Below are 13,895 nucleotides of genomic sequence, written 5' to 3'. Positions count from 1 at the left end.
TACCTAGCGTGCAGCACTGTTGTTTGTCTTCTACTGCACAAAACAGCCAGGGAGAGGTGCTAGCTTAAGGCATTGTTGTGCGCCATATTTCATAACCTCTGAGAGTGCTGCAGAGCCTTGTCAGTGCCTCACGTGGTATACATAGCATTAAGCTTTAATTGAATTATGGGGCGGTACGTACCAAAACCACAAATAGGGATTATGATGCACGCTGTAGTAGCGGAGTCCGGATTAATTTTGACACCATGGCGTTCTCTTAACGTGTCCCTAAAGCTAAGTGCATGCGAGTTTTAAAGCGAAGCTTTCTATGGGTGTCACTGATTCGTCCGTGAGTGCAAGGAACGCACTGCAGGAAAACGAACTTACACATCTGCGTAAAAAACTAGTTTACATTCGCAGTTGTGCCGATAGGAACAATGGGAACAATGTCATGCTCTCGGCCAATGGGAAAACGCCGCGCTATCCAAACATTATTATGCCGGCTGACCAATCGCAACGCCAGAATTCTCTCTAGTAGTTATTGTAGAAAACTCTATAGCTGAGTTCCCTGCATACAATAGCGTGCGGACTCACTCGCTATTCCTTATACATTTATCCCGTGCTTTATGCTGCCAAGTCGCAATACAACGCGATGCACGCCTTTATCAATAACGGTGGGATCGAGGCCATGTATTAATTCGTGTATCCTTCGCGATATACGGACATTTATGCAATACCACTGACAGGCAGAAGGGTGCTATGTACAGTCGAGAGCGAAAGTCTGAGGTCCACAGGTTCTATTAATGGCGGCCTGCGCGTGAAAGATGAAATCACGTGCTGCAGCATATATGAGCTTGTTCAACCAATACCGAGCATTGACTCAATTACAGGTTCTGCTAGAAGATTCCTTTTTTTTTCTTTTTTTGCCGACGTCGTGGTCTGTAGACTTTCGCTCTCGACTGCACCTGTACGTCGGCCAGACGGTCCTGTTACCACGGTAACTTTTCGGTGTGAAAGAGGCTATGTCAGGTGCTGACGAAAGATCACGGAAGCTTAAAACATGCTGGAAAAAAAAATGCAAGAATCTCATATATAAGACAGTTTTTCTGTTCTTATATGCGATGCATAACTAATCCATCTTTCAAGTGGGTACATTGATGGACGTTGTGCCGCTTCGATTCCCCGCGGTAGCCCAGGGGCTATGGCGTTGCGCTGGTGAGGTGGAGGTCGCGGGTTAGAGTCCTTCGGCGGTAGCAGTTTCAATGGGGGCGGAATACAAGAATGCCCGTGCACCGTGGATTGGATGCATGTTAAACAAATCCCGAGTGGTCAAAATTATTCCGCAGTCAATGTGGCTCCTTGATATAAATGACCTCATTTGTCTGGTCCTTGAAAGTGCCGCGTCACGGTTGTATTAGGTTAGAAGGCTCAAATGGCTTGCGTGCACAATATAAATTAAGGCACGAATATTGATTAACGCGTTTTGATATACGGGGACATATATTTTACGCTTAAAATCGCCGAATTACTTTAAGTACCCGCAGCTTATTTGCGGACGTGAACGTGGCGTCCCATAACCGCTGTATTCAACTAACACAGGAGCTCAGAAAAGCAAATTGCAAGGCACCATGAGCGTCCGAAAACACGCGGTCTTTACGGCTGCCAATTAGTTCAATTATTTATCGTGTACCGAGTGTTTTGTTAGTCATTAATTTTTCTCACGCAATATAGATGTCGAATGCACTACCGAACTCTGTTGTTAATAAAGAGGTTATCCACGAATTTCAACGTGAATTACATATGCACTTTAATACTTCCTTATTTATGTGTTTCTGTACCTGAGTGCGTATTTCGACCATGCATGAGTAATTATGACTGCAACTCTCCTGTCATGAACACAGATAGGGGTTGACAGTATTATGAAAATAAAACTAAAAAGAAATAATATTCCTGTAATGGTGTTGGGTCACTTAGGGAGCTTAACCAGCACCACCTAGGCAATGGTGTGCAAGTATTTGAAACTTTGGAATGAAGAATGCAATAATGTCCTATTTTATTCTGTCTTCGAATCAAATAGTCACTATTAGTAAATGCGAAATTTTCTCGAATGCTTAGTAATTACTTCAAAATGTCAACTAAATTAAACATAAAATTGGATCAAAAGTACTGTCAATTTTCACCCTCGCGAGCATAGTATAGACACAAAACACAAGAACTTGCACAGTGGAGTGGGCTACGTCACTGAAGTAGCCATATTTTACAGGCTATACAGAGAGAATTCCCGCTCACTGAAGAGTCATGGGCATGGGAAAGAACTACTTAATTGCCACTAGTACTCCATTTGTGCTTTTGATGAAGAAGGCTTCATAACATATGTAATGACAGAAAGCTGCCAACATTAAGAATACTAGGATCTGAACACCGTTTTATATTAATTGTGAAAATGGTTGTAAATTATCCGAAAACAATTCGATATTCGATTCGTTTTTGGAATTGTTCAACCCGTATTGGGATTTGCTCTCGAAAATCGCTATTCGCGCGCCCCTACATCTAGGTAAAATAACAATGCAAGAAACTTCGTTCTCTAACTGGTACCATCACCCTATGCCCTGCGTAAAGGATTATTTTGCTGTCATGGCCGCTTGACCGAGCGGCCGTGTCTAGCTGGCACAAGTAAATGTAGCGAAGAATAAAAAAAAATAGATAGAATTTATCGACAGGAAAGACAGAGAGGTCTGTGTGAGCTAGTCCGCTCTAGTCTGCTACTCCGCACTGGAGAGGAGGGAAGCGGAAAGAAAAAATAATGGATGGCCTTACGCGAATTTGCTTGTACTGTATGTGCATGGTCAATCTCCGGCTATAGTCACGGGCGACATTCGATTTTTTTTCATCTTGCAAAAATAATGAGTCTAGTAAGTTTAATTACGTAATTAGAGTTATCATACCTGATGGAGAAGGCGTCATCGTAAATGTTGGTGAGGATGTGGAGAATTGACCAATAACAGCATCTAAAGCAATCTAGTAGTGTTGCTTTTTTTTTTGACGAAGAGAAACAAAGCCGGCGGAACAAAAAGAAGAAAGAAAAGTCGCTATAGAACGTGCAGGCCATTCAGGTGACGTTGGCCGACTCCTCACTGCGATTTCAGAGATGCTTCTGCCAAAAGGGCAGCAAAACTGTACACGCTGACAGTTATATAAGGTGGCGCTTCGTCGACGACATTCGCTGTTGCGCCCGTAAACCACTACAAGTCACCCCAAACAACTCGAAGGCACGGGATTGGCGTCAACATCGGATTCCCTACCTTCCGCTATGGTGATCTCTCTTCCTTGTCGAGTACTAAATCTGTTAGCGCGTGAACGTACGTCAGTGCCCAACGAGACGTTGGCGCTCTTGCCGGCAAACGCCATTAAATTCCGCTAATCAGGACTGCGATTTGTAGCTGCGTTCTGTTGCCCCCACCCGCGTAGTGTAATACACGTTACAAGAGATGACATCAGTTGATTGCGAAAAGCAGACAAGCAAGACGTGAAAGAGCGGGCCCGAGACCTCACTGCAAAAGCGGGCTAGCATAGGCGAGACAGAAATGATGGTCCTTTGCATACGGACCAACCAAAGGCTTTTACACAGGAGAGGGCACGTGCGTGATCATGTTAGTGCAGAGGCGTGTTGAGACCTGATAAGCGCAGAGTGCAGCGCGTGATCACTTTTTGAACTGCCAGAGGCGGTTTGGGTCCCTTGATATCAGTGGAATTACGAAGTGGTTGTCAAAGATGCGGTCATGTCGTACAGCTCCAATGTGCATCATGGCACCGTACAGCTTATCACAGAAAAGTGGCGGCCGGTCGACTGTTGTTAGAAACAGCCGGCTGGTCTCTTTCCTTGTTTTTGCGATATTCCGTGCGTGTTTTCAGCGCATAAGCAATACGAGGTTTTCCACTTGAGCAAGGCACCGCAGCTGAACGGCACCGTCAATAGCTAAAAACACATATTACTATACTCAAGTTTCTATGACAGGAGTAATTACGTATCTGTAGGTAGAAGCGTCGTCGCGTGCTTCTAGAAGTTGTATTACTAATTACCGATGTGCACGGCCTTGTTTTATTGCGCAGAATTGCCCTTCTGCAGTTCTCATTTAAACGATATTCTCGCCTCCGCAGATTTTGTGCGCATCTTTTATGTTACCCGACGGCACGTGCTTTACGTGGGGTTCTTCTAAAGACTGCGAAGCGTATGCTGAAATATTTTGTAATATATGATCACGCGAAATGCAGTCGCTTTTGAAAATTCTTTATTGTAAACACAGTCACCTTATGACGGGTGTCACGTGTACAGAGAATAAAAGGGAATAGCTCATCTAGGTTTCACAAGTACTCGGTATGCTTCTGATACTTGCCACCGGTGGTCCAGCTCTACTTGTAAGGCCACCTCTGGTCTTCTCGATTGACACCGCTTTGTCCTATTTTTTTTCTTTATAGTATACAGCGAGCATGCCATTTAGTTATCCTGGTGGACATTAGTTAATTGAACCAACGATGTGAAACAGTGGCGAAATTTGTAGTCGTCGTCTAGTCAGCTTTAGTCGGTACCCATGCTGCAGCTGTGGACGAAGTAGTTGCCCCCGCAGGATCAGTAACAACCGCTGCTGTACCATGACTTTCCTGATCAGTAGCTTAATCATCTGTCGAGTCCATATCGATTGCGGATTCTTTAGTCGAGCCTTCCTGGACAGATTTCTTCCCGCGTTCTGTGGCAGCACCGGTATTTTCACCGCACTCTTGCTTATCTTTTTCTGAACAAATCGCTTGAGAAGCAGCACTTTCGCCAGACTTCCTACAACCGGGATCTCGACGGACCGTGACGTCCGCAGTTCTAACGTCCTGTTCTGGAGGATTCTCTTGAACGTTTGCACGACCCTCACGTATGTCAACAGCAGTGCGGTCCGCATCCCGATTTTTACGAAAGCTAGCCAACTCCTGCGGCGCTTTCGATGAAGGCTCACCTTTGTACTGACTCGAAGCGTGGCGTTCGCTTCTCTGGTACACACTACGTGATCCGAGTTCCGCAGGCTGATCCGATGTCGACAAAGCGGGACTGCGACGTGTAGATCTTCGGCCTATTTGGCCAAGCAAACATGCCCGCAACAAACTACGAGGCTGATTCGACGGATCAGGTTGCTCCTGTTCGCGTGCTTCAGCCGAATGGTCGTCACTTGAGACGTTGTGTGGCTGCTGGTGCTCACCCTTGCTTCCAAAATCCCACGCCTGCGTCGGTGTCGAACTCGACTGCGGAGCTACATCTTGTGAACGGGAAGGCTGTGTTGAAGTGGTGCGCTGGGACTCTTCCGAGGAAACCATCTGGAAGTGATCGGCGCTGAATAGGTAGGAAGGTATTTGCGACGTCGAATCCAAAGCAGGCTGACGTTCTTTGCGACCCGTTATTTTCCTGCCCCATGGGACTGGCGGCGGAGGCATAAGCAGCTTGTCTACATCGACGGTGACTTGGCTTGTCGACGACGGCGGTCGTTGTGGTTCCAGCGGCTCGTGCGCTTTCGGCAGTCTGAACCAAGGTTGGCCGTGTTCCCCGGCAGCCTTAATTCGATAATCAACTGTCTCTTCTGACACCAAATCGAGCTGCGAGGGCGCCCTTATACTTCGCTCTTTCTGTCCGGAAATATCGAAATATTCTGCCGCAGAAGCCTCCTGCAGGGGAGCCTTGACCCCAGATTTCAGGGCAACTGTGGTTGTTTCTTCGGCGGCTGGCGAAGCACGCTTCCTTGGGCTAGTGCCGTCCCCGGAACCATAGGCAGGTCCAGGATTGAGCGACCTCCTACGGGCGCCTCCCTCAGAGTTGTCATCGTCGTCGCGTTGTGTCAATCCAGCTGCACGATCCGTCGGTACCGGATTGCTCAGTGTGACGCTTTCGTCAGCGCCTGCGCTTGCTCTTTTGCGTCGTGAACCGACGAAGTTGATGACACTAATGTGAAGAGCGTTACGGAACGCTTTAAAGCAGCCTGCCTGCAAAGAAGTACCGACGTTTTGTCTACCAGGCAAAGGACGACGTGCTTCGTCGCTGCCCGTGATCCTACTGCGTTCTTGGGTGCGCAGCGCGGGCTCTGGGCAGCTGGGCGCCGAAACTGTTGCTTCAGGCGATATCTGGGGGTTGCTTTGGGCCTCTTGTTCATTGGAATCCTCGGAAGGAATTCGAGGCGGCCGGGCAAGTTCTTGCTTGCGTTTCAGCCAAGCTTTTTTCGGTGGCAAACTGTCTTCCCCGTCCATATCGTAGCGGAATGTTTCGACCTACTTGTGCAACAGGACTTGGCTTTGTGCAAAAGAGGAACCATTCACGACAGCGACCGCTCGCTGACCCGTGCCGCCGCTTGCCACTTCGTGCCTAAAAACGATAAAAATGATCGTATATGTCAAAAAATTGGCGTAAATTCAGTGAAATGCTCATGTGCACAAAAGTAAGTTAAAATCAAAAACACAAAAAAGCCGGGGACCACAAACAGTGGGAATCGGTGTTAACGGAAGCTTTGATGTTTATCCAATTTTTATGCGAATGTAACCCCAGGTAAGTCAAGCAAATGTTCATGAATGTAACATGGCATCGCGAATGTGTCCCAATGACGAAAATGAGAAAATGTCACTGCAATTCCTTCGCAGCTGCGAAATAGGTGAGTGCAGAATCCAGTCAGGCGGCGCCTGCCAGGCCGCTTATAGAGGGCGTCGTAATTGAGTTAAGGATATATTCATGCGGTTTGACCTCCCACAGCAATTCTGAGGCTTTGGTAGAGGCCATAGCGGAGGGGCTGCAGGCAAATGTTGACCACCTGGGAATCTTTAACGCGCGCCTAAATCTAGCTGCACGAGCAAGAACATTGCGTTTTTGCCCTTATTGAAATGCGGCTGTAATGGCTGGGCATCGAACCCTCGATTCATGCGCAGCAGCAGAACGCCGTTGTCACTGGCCTACCGCGGCGCCCGTAAATAGAAGCGGTGCAATTGTGGTAACATCAGCTTAGACGGTCACGAGAAGAAACGTCCAGCGAAGTTTGACTAGATGCTGGGCGCAGTCGCTAAGCCCACATGTCTTCTTGCGAAGCGCGAAGTATTAGCTGGAGTTCTGGCCGAGATGCTAGCCTATCGGAATGAAAAACGCTTCGATTAAAGTAGCACAGTTGGTCCAAATCAACCTGAAGCCTTTCGTTCGAGCGTACCTTGGCCTGAAAGCGCAAAAGTAAATCAGAATAGAAAACTGGATATATCATGAAACTTACCGGTTAATTAGGGGAAGTAATCCGACAGGCCCGAATTCGGTGATGCGAAAGCAGGTTAGAGCCACGAGCATACGCGGCGAGATACGACGCTGAGGGCTTCGAGAAAGAAAAGAGCGCCAAGTTGTCGTCTCCAACGGCTTTCACAGCACGCACTGTTCTTTCAAAGTAGTTTACTTGGCAACCAAATAAGAAGTTTGTAGGCGCACAAAAGAAGAGCGCTTATCATTGCTGTCACAAGGCCATGTGACCATAATCTTGACGCGCAGTCGAGCACCGCTTCTATGACCGCGATATTAGACGCAGAAGCGTCGGCTGACCTGTTCAAACCTCGCCATAGCGTCTGCGCATGCATGGAGGAATGACCTGTTGTTCACCGTGCCTAGGATGACGCATACTGGCGCACTTTCTCGCCTGTTTTCTGCGTCATATGCGACATCTATGCGCGTGAATTTCCCCGCATTAGGGCCTCATTAGTGCCTATTATAAGCACAAATTGAAATAGGAACAGCAAGACGGGACACATCCGGTACAGAGCTGTCTACCTGCAAGCGGTGCACGTGATGACTCATGGCAGTTGTGATTCGCTTCGTCCGAGCCCAGGTCGGTAGCATCGCGCCAGGTCATATCGTGTCTGCTTTTCACGCTTCCGCGAAGGGCGCTAGTCAGTTTATCTCTATCGCTTACAGCTTAGGCGTTGGCATGTAATGCCCTCAGCACCTCCTTGTCTGTCTACTTATATATTATTCTTTTTTCTTTCGAATGCATCAGTCGCACTGAAGTAGCGTCAGATTAAGAAACTAGGGTGATGATAAGTACCACTGAAGTGAATGATTTATTAAAAGTGAAGTCATTTTCGCATACAGACCAGAACTCTTCTCAATAGCGCACCCTTGTTTAGAGATGTGGGCGCGGCCAGCGCAGGAACGGTGGGTCTGATGACGCACGTCTGAAGACAACGTGATGACGAGCGAACGCTGGCTGCAAGCGTGCAAGAGGATGAACTGGGTGAGCGCTATCTTTGCCGTTCGTTCCGCCAGTCCTCGCTGTACTTTGAAAATTGCGGCTGCCAGCTAAATTCGCTGCAGAGTCTGGTGTATAGACCTTTTTACAGTGAGCAGTAGTCTGCGCAGTATAGGGCGGCCACAGGCGCTCCTCCATTGAAGGCCTTCTGAATCGGAAGCAAACGGGTACCAGCCGCCTATGACCGCTCCGGCAACGTCGTGCCAAGAGGCCTGCAAACGCTTAGTACCATTTAATTAAAATTTGGACGAGTAGATGGAAGACATGCTCTGTCGTGAACTGCAAGAACTGTGACAGAGAATTGCTCGTGCACCCGCCGTGGTTGCTCAGTGGCTGTGGTAATAGGCTGCTGAGCACAAGGTCGCGTGATAGAATCCTGGTCACGGCGGCCGCATTTCGGCGGGGGCGAAATGCGAAAACACCCGTGTACTTAGATTTAGGTGCACGTTAAAGAACCCCAGGAGGTTGAAATTTCCGGAGACCTCCACTACGGCGTGCCTCATAATCATAAAGTGGTTTTGGCACGTAAAGCCCTATAATTTAATTTAGTATAGCACGTGTGGGACGAGACCACGTGCGATTCGCCTCAGCGTCACACGACCGTTCTTCGTGCAGACATTTCCGCAAAGCGAGCCCAACAAGCTCTATTGATAGCGCTGGCCAGCCAATTACCGGCAATGACTGCCAGGCTATAGCAGCGCCGGTAGCAACAGCAGCTCAACCACCACCGCTTGCACAACAATGCAACGAAATGTTGTACTTCGATAAGCATGCCAGTAATTGCGACGTCCTCCCTGTGGAAGCGCGACGTCATTCGCAAGCCAGCGTGACTGGCACGCTCGAGCGTTGCAACTTGCCTTTCCAAATCAGCGAACTCAAACGTGGCGTTCGTCGCGAGTGTGATTACTGCGCCTTAGGTCTAACGGCCGGCGAGAGATCGCTTGGCCACTTGCAACATTTTTTACGGCGAAGCTGTCTACGGGATCTGGCGGATCGCGTCCGCGCGCAGGCCAACACTTTTGCATACGTGGGCCGATCCAGAAGATAGTGCAATACCGGGGGGGGAGGGAGGGGGCACCCGAGGTTTTTGTGCATTTCGCCATTAAGGGGCCCATATACGCAGTTTCGATGGTCATCCTTCTTAACAGAGTGGAGGGGCACTGAGATTTTACCGTGGTGGAGCTCCGAGGAGGCACATGATGTCACACCGCGTTCCTCATCGTTGCGCTCGCCTCCGCTCGTTTCGCCAGCTCCGTCGCATCTCTGATAACATGTCGGAAGATTCAAAAGGAGAGCTCGCGTGCGCCGCAACAACAGTTAAGGCGGCAGTATGGACGGCGACAATTCTGATAAGCAGGAGGAGGCCTGGAATCGACATCGGAACGAGACGAAGAGGAAACGAATCGCCCAGGAAACAGACGAACAGCGCGCCGAACGACTGGCTAAACGCCGCAACATAGCTAGACAACCAGACTAACCTGGACTTGCAATCAAGATTAACCAAGGCTAACCATGCTATGCCTTAGCTTTGGCTACGTGTATCCTGGCATAGCCAAGCTAAGCCACTGTCAATTTTTGTTCATGCCTTCGCGAATACATTTTAATCAGCGCTGTGAGTGTTAAGAAATTCATTACCTATAAGTTATTAGCGCTGGCTACGAGAATGACATTGTCGGAGCAGGTCGCACACAGGCATCTCCTGGGCGCGCACGCGTGTCTATTCACGAACAGTGTTGCCGAACCTACATTTAGCGGCCACAAGACGTGCACGGCCCATAACGGCCTTACACATAATAAAGTTTATGAATAAATAAGTAAATAAATAAATAGTGTAAAAGACGATAATCAGGCTAATATGTTCGTCGCATTTACAAAGTGAAGGGAAGCGTATGAAGCATATACACTTGCTCTGCGGCTTTGGCCGCAGACTTATGTCGTCTAAGCACTCAATGTTGCCACGGTGGCCTGAATAATGGCTGTCTGAGCCGTGCCTGCGGCCAATGCGGCTCGCGAGCAAGCAAACGCCGTTCAGAAGGCGCTCGATGACGGACTCTATATCACCTGATATGGTGCTTTAAAGTCAATAAATGCCGGCGTATCCATAATGTGATGTTAAAAAGGAGTGCTTTTTAATTGACATTCTGGTATTTTATGTTCCATATTCACAATCGGCAGCAGCGCGCGGCGCTCGACGATGGGCGGAGCTACAGTGCAATTTTAACCGACGACTGCGTCGCTCCTAAGTGAAAAATCCACCCCAAAATTTTACCTTCATGGTTTATGAGGTTCCCGCATCCGTACATGAGCGTCTTGTTGAATTCGACAGACTCTTCAGTTTCCCTTTAATGGGGGGACTCCGGATTAATTTGGGCTACCTGGGTATCTGTAACGTACACCCTAAGCACGGGCATGTTTGTGTTTTTGCCCCAATTAAAAAGGGGCCACCATGTTAATGCAGCCGCCGCAGCTGCGGTTTGATCTCGTGACTTCGTGTTTAGCAGCGTGAGGCCAAGGCGAAGTATAGCCACAGCGTGTATATATATATAGATATATATATTGTAAGCACCAGTACCAGACCATCCAACCTTGCGCCCAAATAACGCAGGGATAATGTAGACGTCTGCTTGCGCAAGGGCAACAACGTGATTGCACATTATCAGCAGGCACTAGATTGCGCAAGAGAACATGTTGCCCCACAAATTTTTCGCATGCTTAAAACTGCCTTTTTTTTGCCCGTCGATGGCATCCACTGACTATGATGTTGCGCTACTTGGTACGATGTCGTCGAGGCTTCAATTCCCAAGTGCGGAGGTACATACGGAACACGCGTGTACAGCGCCTTTGGGTGCGCGTGGAGTAAGTTAGGCTGGTACGCCCACTAAAGCGTCAGAAGAGCTCAAGGCTGGGCGAGTTGGTTCCAATTCATGCTTAATTATTAACTACGGTGTTACTAATAGCCCGACGCAAAGCGAATAGAGACTTCCGCTCGTTTTTGTAGTTGGTTGGTGCTCGGTGAACGGTTCGTTTTCTGATTCGCTCGCTCGTTCAAGCTATTTTTTTTACGCTGATAGCCATCGTCGACGGTTTCTCCACCATTTGCTTTGTTAGGTTAGGTCGGCTTTAATTTCTTTCATTTCATTTTGTAGTTGCAATTTTCTATCTTTTGTTTTATTTGATTATAATTTAATTGCTCTTTACCTCTGTTTAAAAATACCTTTTAATTTTCATATCTCTTGGCACTATACGTATTTTCAGACTTCTCCCTGGAGAGTAGCTAGGTCGCTTGACGGCACTATATGAGAAGAGAAAACTTTCTGGAAATCGAGTTCAGAGATGGTGCTGTGGTTGAAATAGCATATACGCGTCTGGTCCTCTAGAAGCAATTTGCTGGGGTTCCAGTTGAATGTAAGCGGCGCGGCGTTCTTTCAATAGCCACTGCCACCTCTTGCTTCGCAGACACCTCTCCAGTGCCTTGAAAGGGACCCTTCCGTTTCAGTGATTGGGGTGTATGCCGAAAGTGCCTGATTCGAAAATTGTTGCTCAGTAACCGCCAAACGCACTATTGAAGAGTAATGACATCATTCGCAGGGTGGCGCAGTCATTCAGGAAGCGACGACAAATATAAGCTTAGTACTGAGTCACAAGAGCTGGGGCTAAGCCATGAAAGCAGAGCCAACATACCTGCTGCTGGGTACGTACCTTTGCTGTCGCCGTTCATTGCTGTAGCTGTGGTTAAAATGACAATTGGAATTGAAGATGCTCTGTCGATTTTATGTACAGCGGGAGACCAAGATAACTGCACCGCCGTTATCTCGCTCAGACTTATGCAACAGACTGGATTCAGGACGATTTTAGAGACGCCCCTCCTGTCGCGAAGCATGCTAGTGGCATACTGTAGCATATTAGTGATCTGTGGGCTACAGGGCAACTAAGGTAAAGTAAGCTTGTGTTCGTATTGGGAAAATTTCCTTTGCCACGGGTATTCAAAGTAAAGTAGGTGAGAATAAAAAAATGAAAAAGAAAAATTATCAGCAACCCCGACGATCATTGCCAATATAAGCGAATATTCCGAACGAACTGGCCAGAGAGCAAGCGCGGGAGAACGCGCGAGATAGAGAGTGATAGCTCGAACGAGAGAGTCGGAAGAGAGCGGGAGAACGAGCGCACGCTTGTTTTCCTTGATGAGTCCAACCGCCTACCATCAACATTGAAAACGGTGAAAAGAGCCAATTAAAGCTATTCGAGTAATAGGAACTCTGGCCAGCCTGTGGTAGGGTTAAGAATCCTTACACCTTATTAACAACCGGCTCCAAAGTAGACTGGCAGCTAACTGCCACTCTCACTCCCATGTGTCCTACCGTAACCTGTGAGCAAATGAGTAAAGTTCCACGTAGGAGGAAACAACCAAAATATGCAATGTTGTTTCCCGTCGGTTGGAGCAAGTCGTTTTTTTTTGTATTTCGCCTAATTATGTACTGTTATTATACATAATGAACTTGTCAAATATCTTATTCAGAGCGACAAAGTCAATGGGAAAATTGTAGTTCATCCTTAGAAATTCCCAATCCAGCATCTCATTTCCCAATGCGAGCTACATATTTGCTTTTAAGTCTGGGAGAAAGCCCGCGAAACATGAAAAAGTACCGCGTGGCTTTGTCTCATTGACAATTTTGATCTGAATATATAATTTCGGAAGTTGAGTAACGCGTCATAACTAATTATATAATTAGGTGAAACACATAAGATAATCTTACTGTCTCCAGGAGACGGGAAACATTACCTTGTTTATGCCCAGTTACGTGATACTTGCATGTCTTTTTCTAAATTTTGGCACACGTTACCTGGGGTAAATTGTATCTGTAACTCTGTACGGGTGCACATTAGCTGGAAGAGAAGGCGGAAGACGAAGATTACAGGCAGTGACTGGGCAATCATGTCCGTGAACGCCCGTAACCTCCAACCTCCTGTTCATGTGTTAAACTGCTTTCAAGAGAGGACTACGAGACACGACCATAAGTCCAGCAGTGTTTTTTTTTTTAGCAGTCACCTCGCGCACGCTGGGGACTTTTCTGATATCACTGACAGGCTAGCCAGTCGAAATTGTTTTTTATATATTTCATATTTATAAATATATTTACTCGAATAATAACGTAAGCTTGAATCTCAAATTTCGCATCGTATTCGAAAACATTATGTTCAGTAGTCTACAGCTTGCAAGATTCTCCCTATAGTTATTGTTTCTGCGTGTCCAAGTTGAGGCCCAATATGCGAAAAAGAATGCGAAGCTACGGTAGGGCCACGGGTTTAGCCGAAGCCATCTGGAACAAGGTTTAGCCCGCGCGATAGCAGCGCTTTTGAAAGGGGACCGGTCTTCATCACGAGGTTTCGCGAATGTTTTCACTTCCAGAGCTTTAGTTGAGGGCGGAGCCAAAACGCGCGGTCAGTCAGGTTTGTGATCGTAAAATTATGAGAGAAGAAGGTACTTACGGCAGTAGTTGGAAGGGGGAATAACGAAAACAAGAAAGGAATAATACGGGAAAAATGAAAAAAAAAATGAGAGAAAAACGAGGGTCGCGAAATCGTTGCCATCACGTAATCGGGCTTCGAGTTCACGGAGAG

General features: G+C 47.5%; 1 protein-coding gene across 1 annotated transcript; it reads right to left on the bottom strand.

The window, feature by feature from the left end:
• Positions 1 to 4,251: 4,251 nt before the first annotated feature.
• On the bottom strand, positions 4,252 to 7,493 carry LOC142564948 (uncharacterized). The gene is made up of 2 exons (XM_075676163.1): positions 7,257 to 7,493; positions 4,252 to 6,370 (listed from the first exon to the last, which is right to left on the bottom strand). Exon 2 carries the CDS (start codon positions 6,253 to 6,255, stop codon positions 4,651 to 4,653), a length of 1,605 nt encoding a protein of 534 aa, XP_075532278.1. The 5' UTR covers positions 6,256 to 6,370; positions 7,257 to 7,493; the 3' UTR covers positions 4,252 to 4,650.
• Between the last annotated feature and the right edge of the window lie 6,402 nt (positions 7,494 to 13,895).

This window comes from Dermacentor variabilis, chromosome 11 (genome assembly GCF_050947875.1).
Source record: "Dermacentor variabilis isolate Ectoservices chromosome 11, ASM5094787v1, whole genome shotgun sequence".
NCBI lineage: Eukaryota > Metazoa > Arthropoda > Arachnida > Ixodida > Ixodidae > Dermacentor > Dermacentor variabilis.
Note: the sequence above shows the minus strand (reverse complement) of the source record. Positions and strands in the feature narration are given on the sequence as shown.

Excerpts from the sequence above, each read along its gene's own strand:
- LOC142564948 (XM_075676163.1), bottom strand. The coding sequence starts at position 6,255 with ATGGACGGGGAAGACAGTTTGCCACCGAAAAAAGCTTGGCTGAAACGC.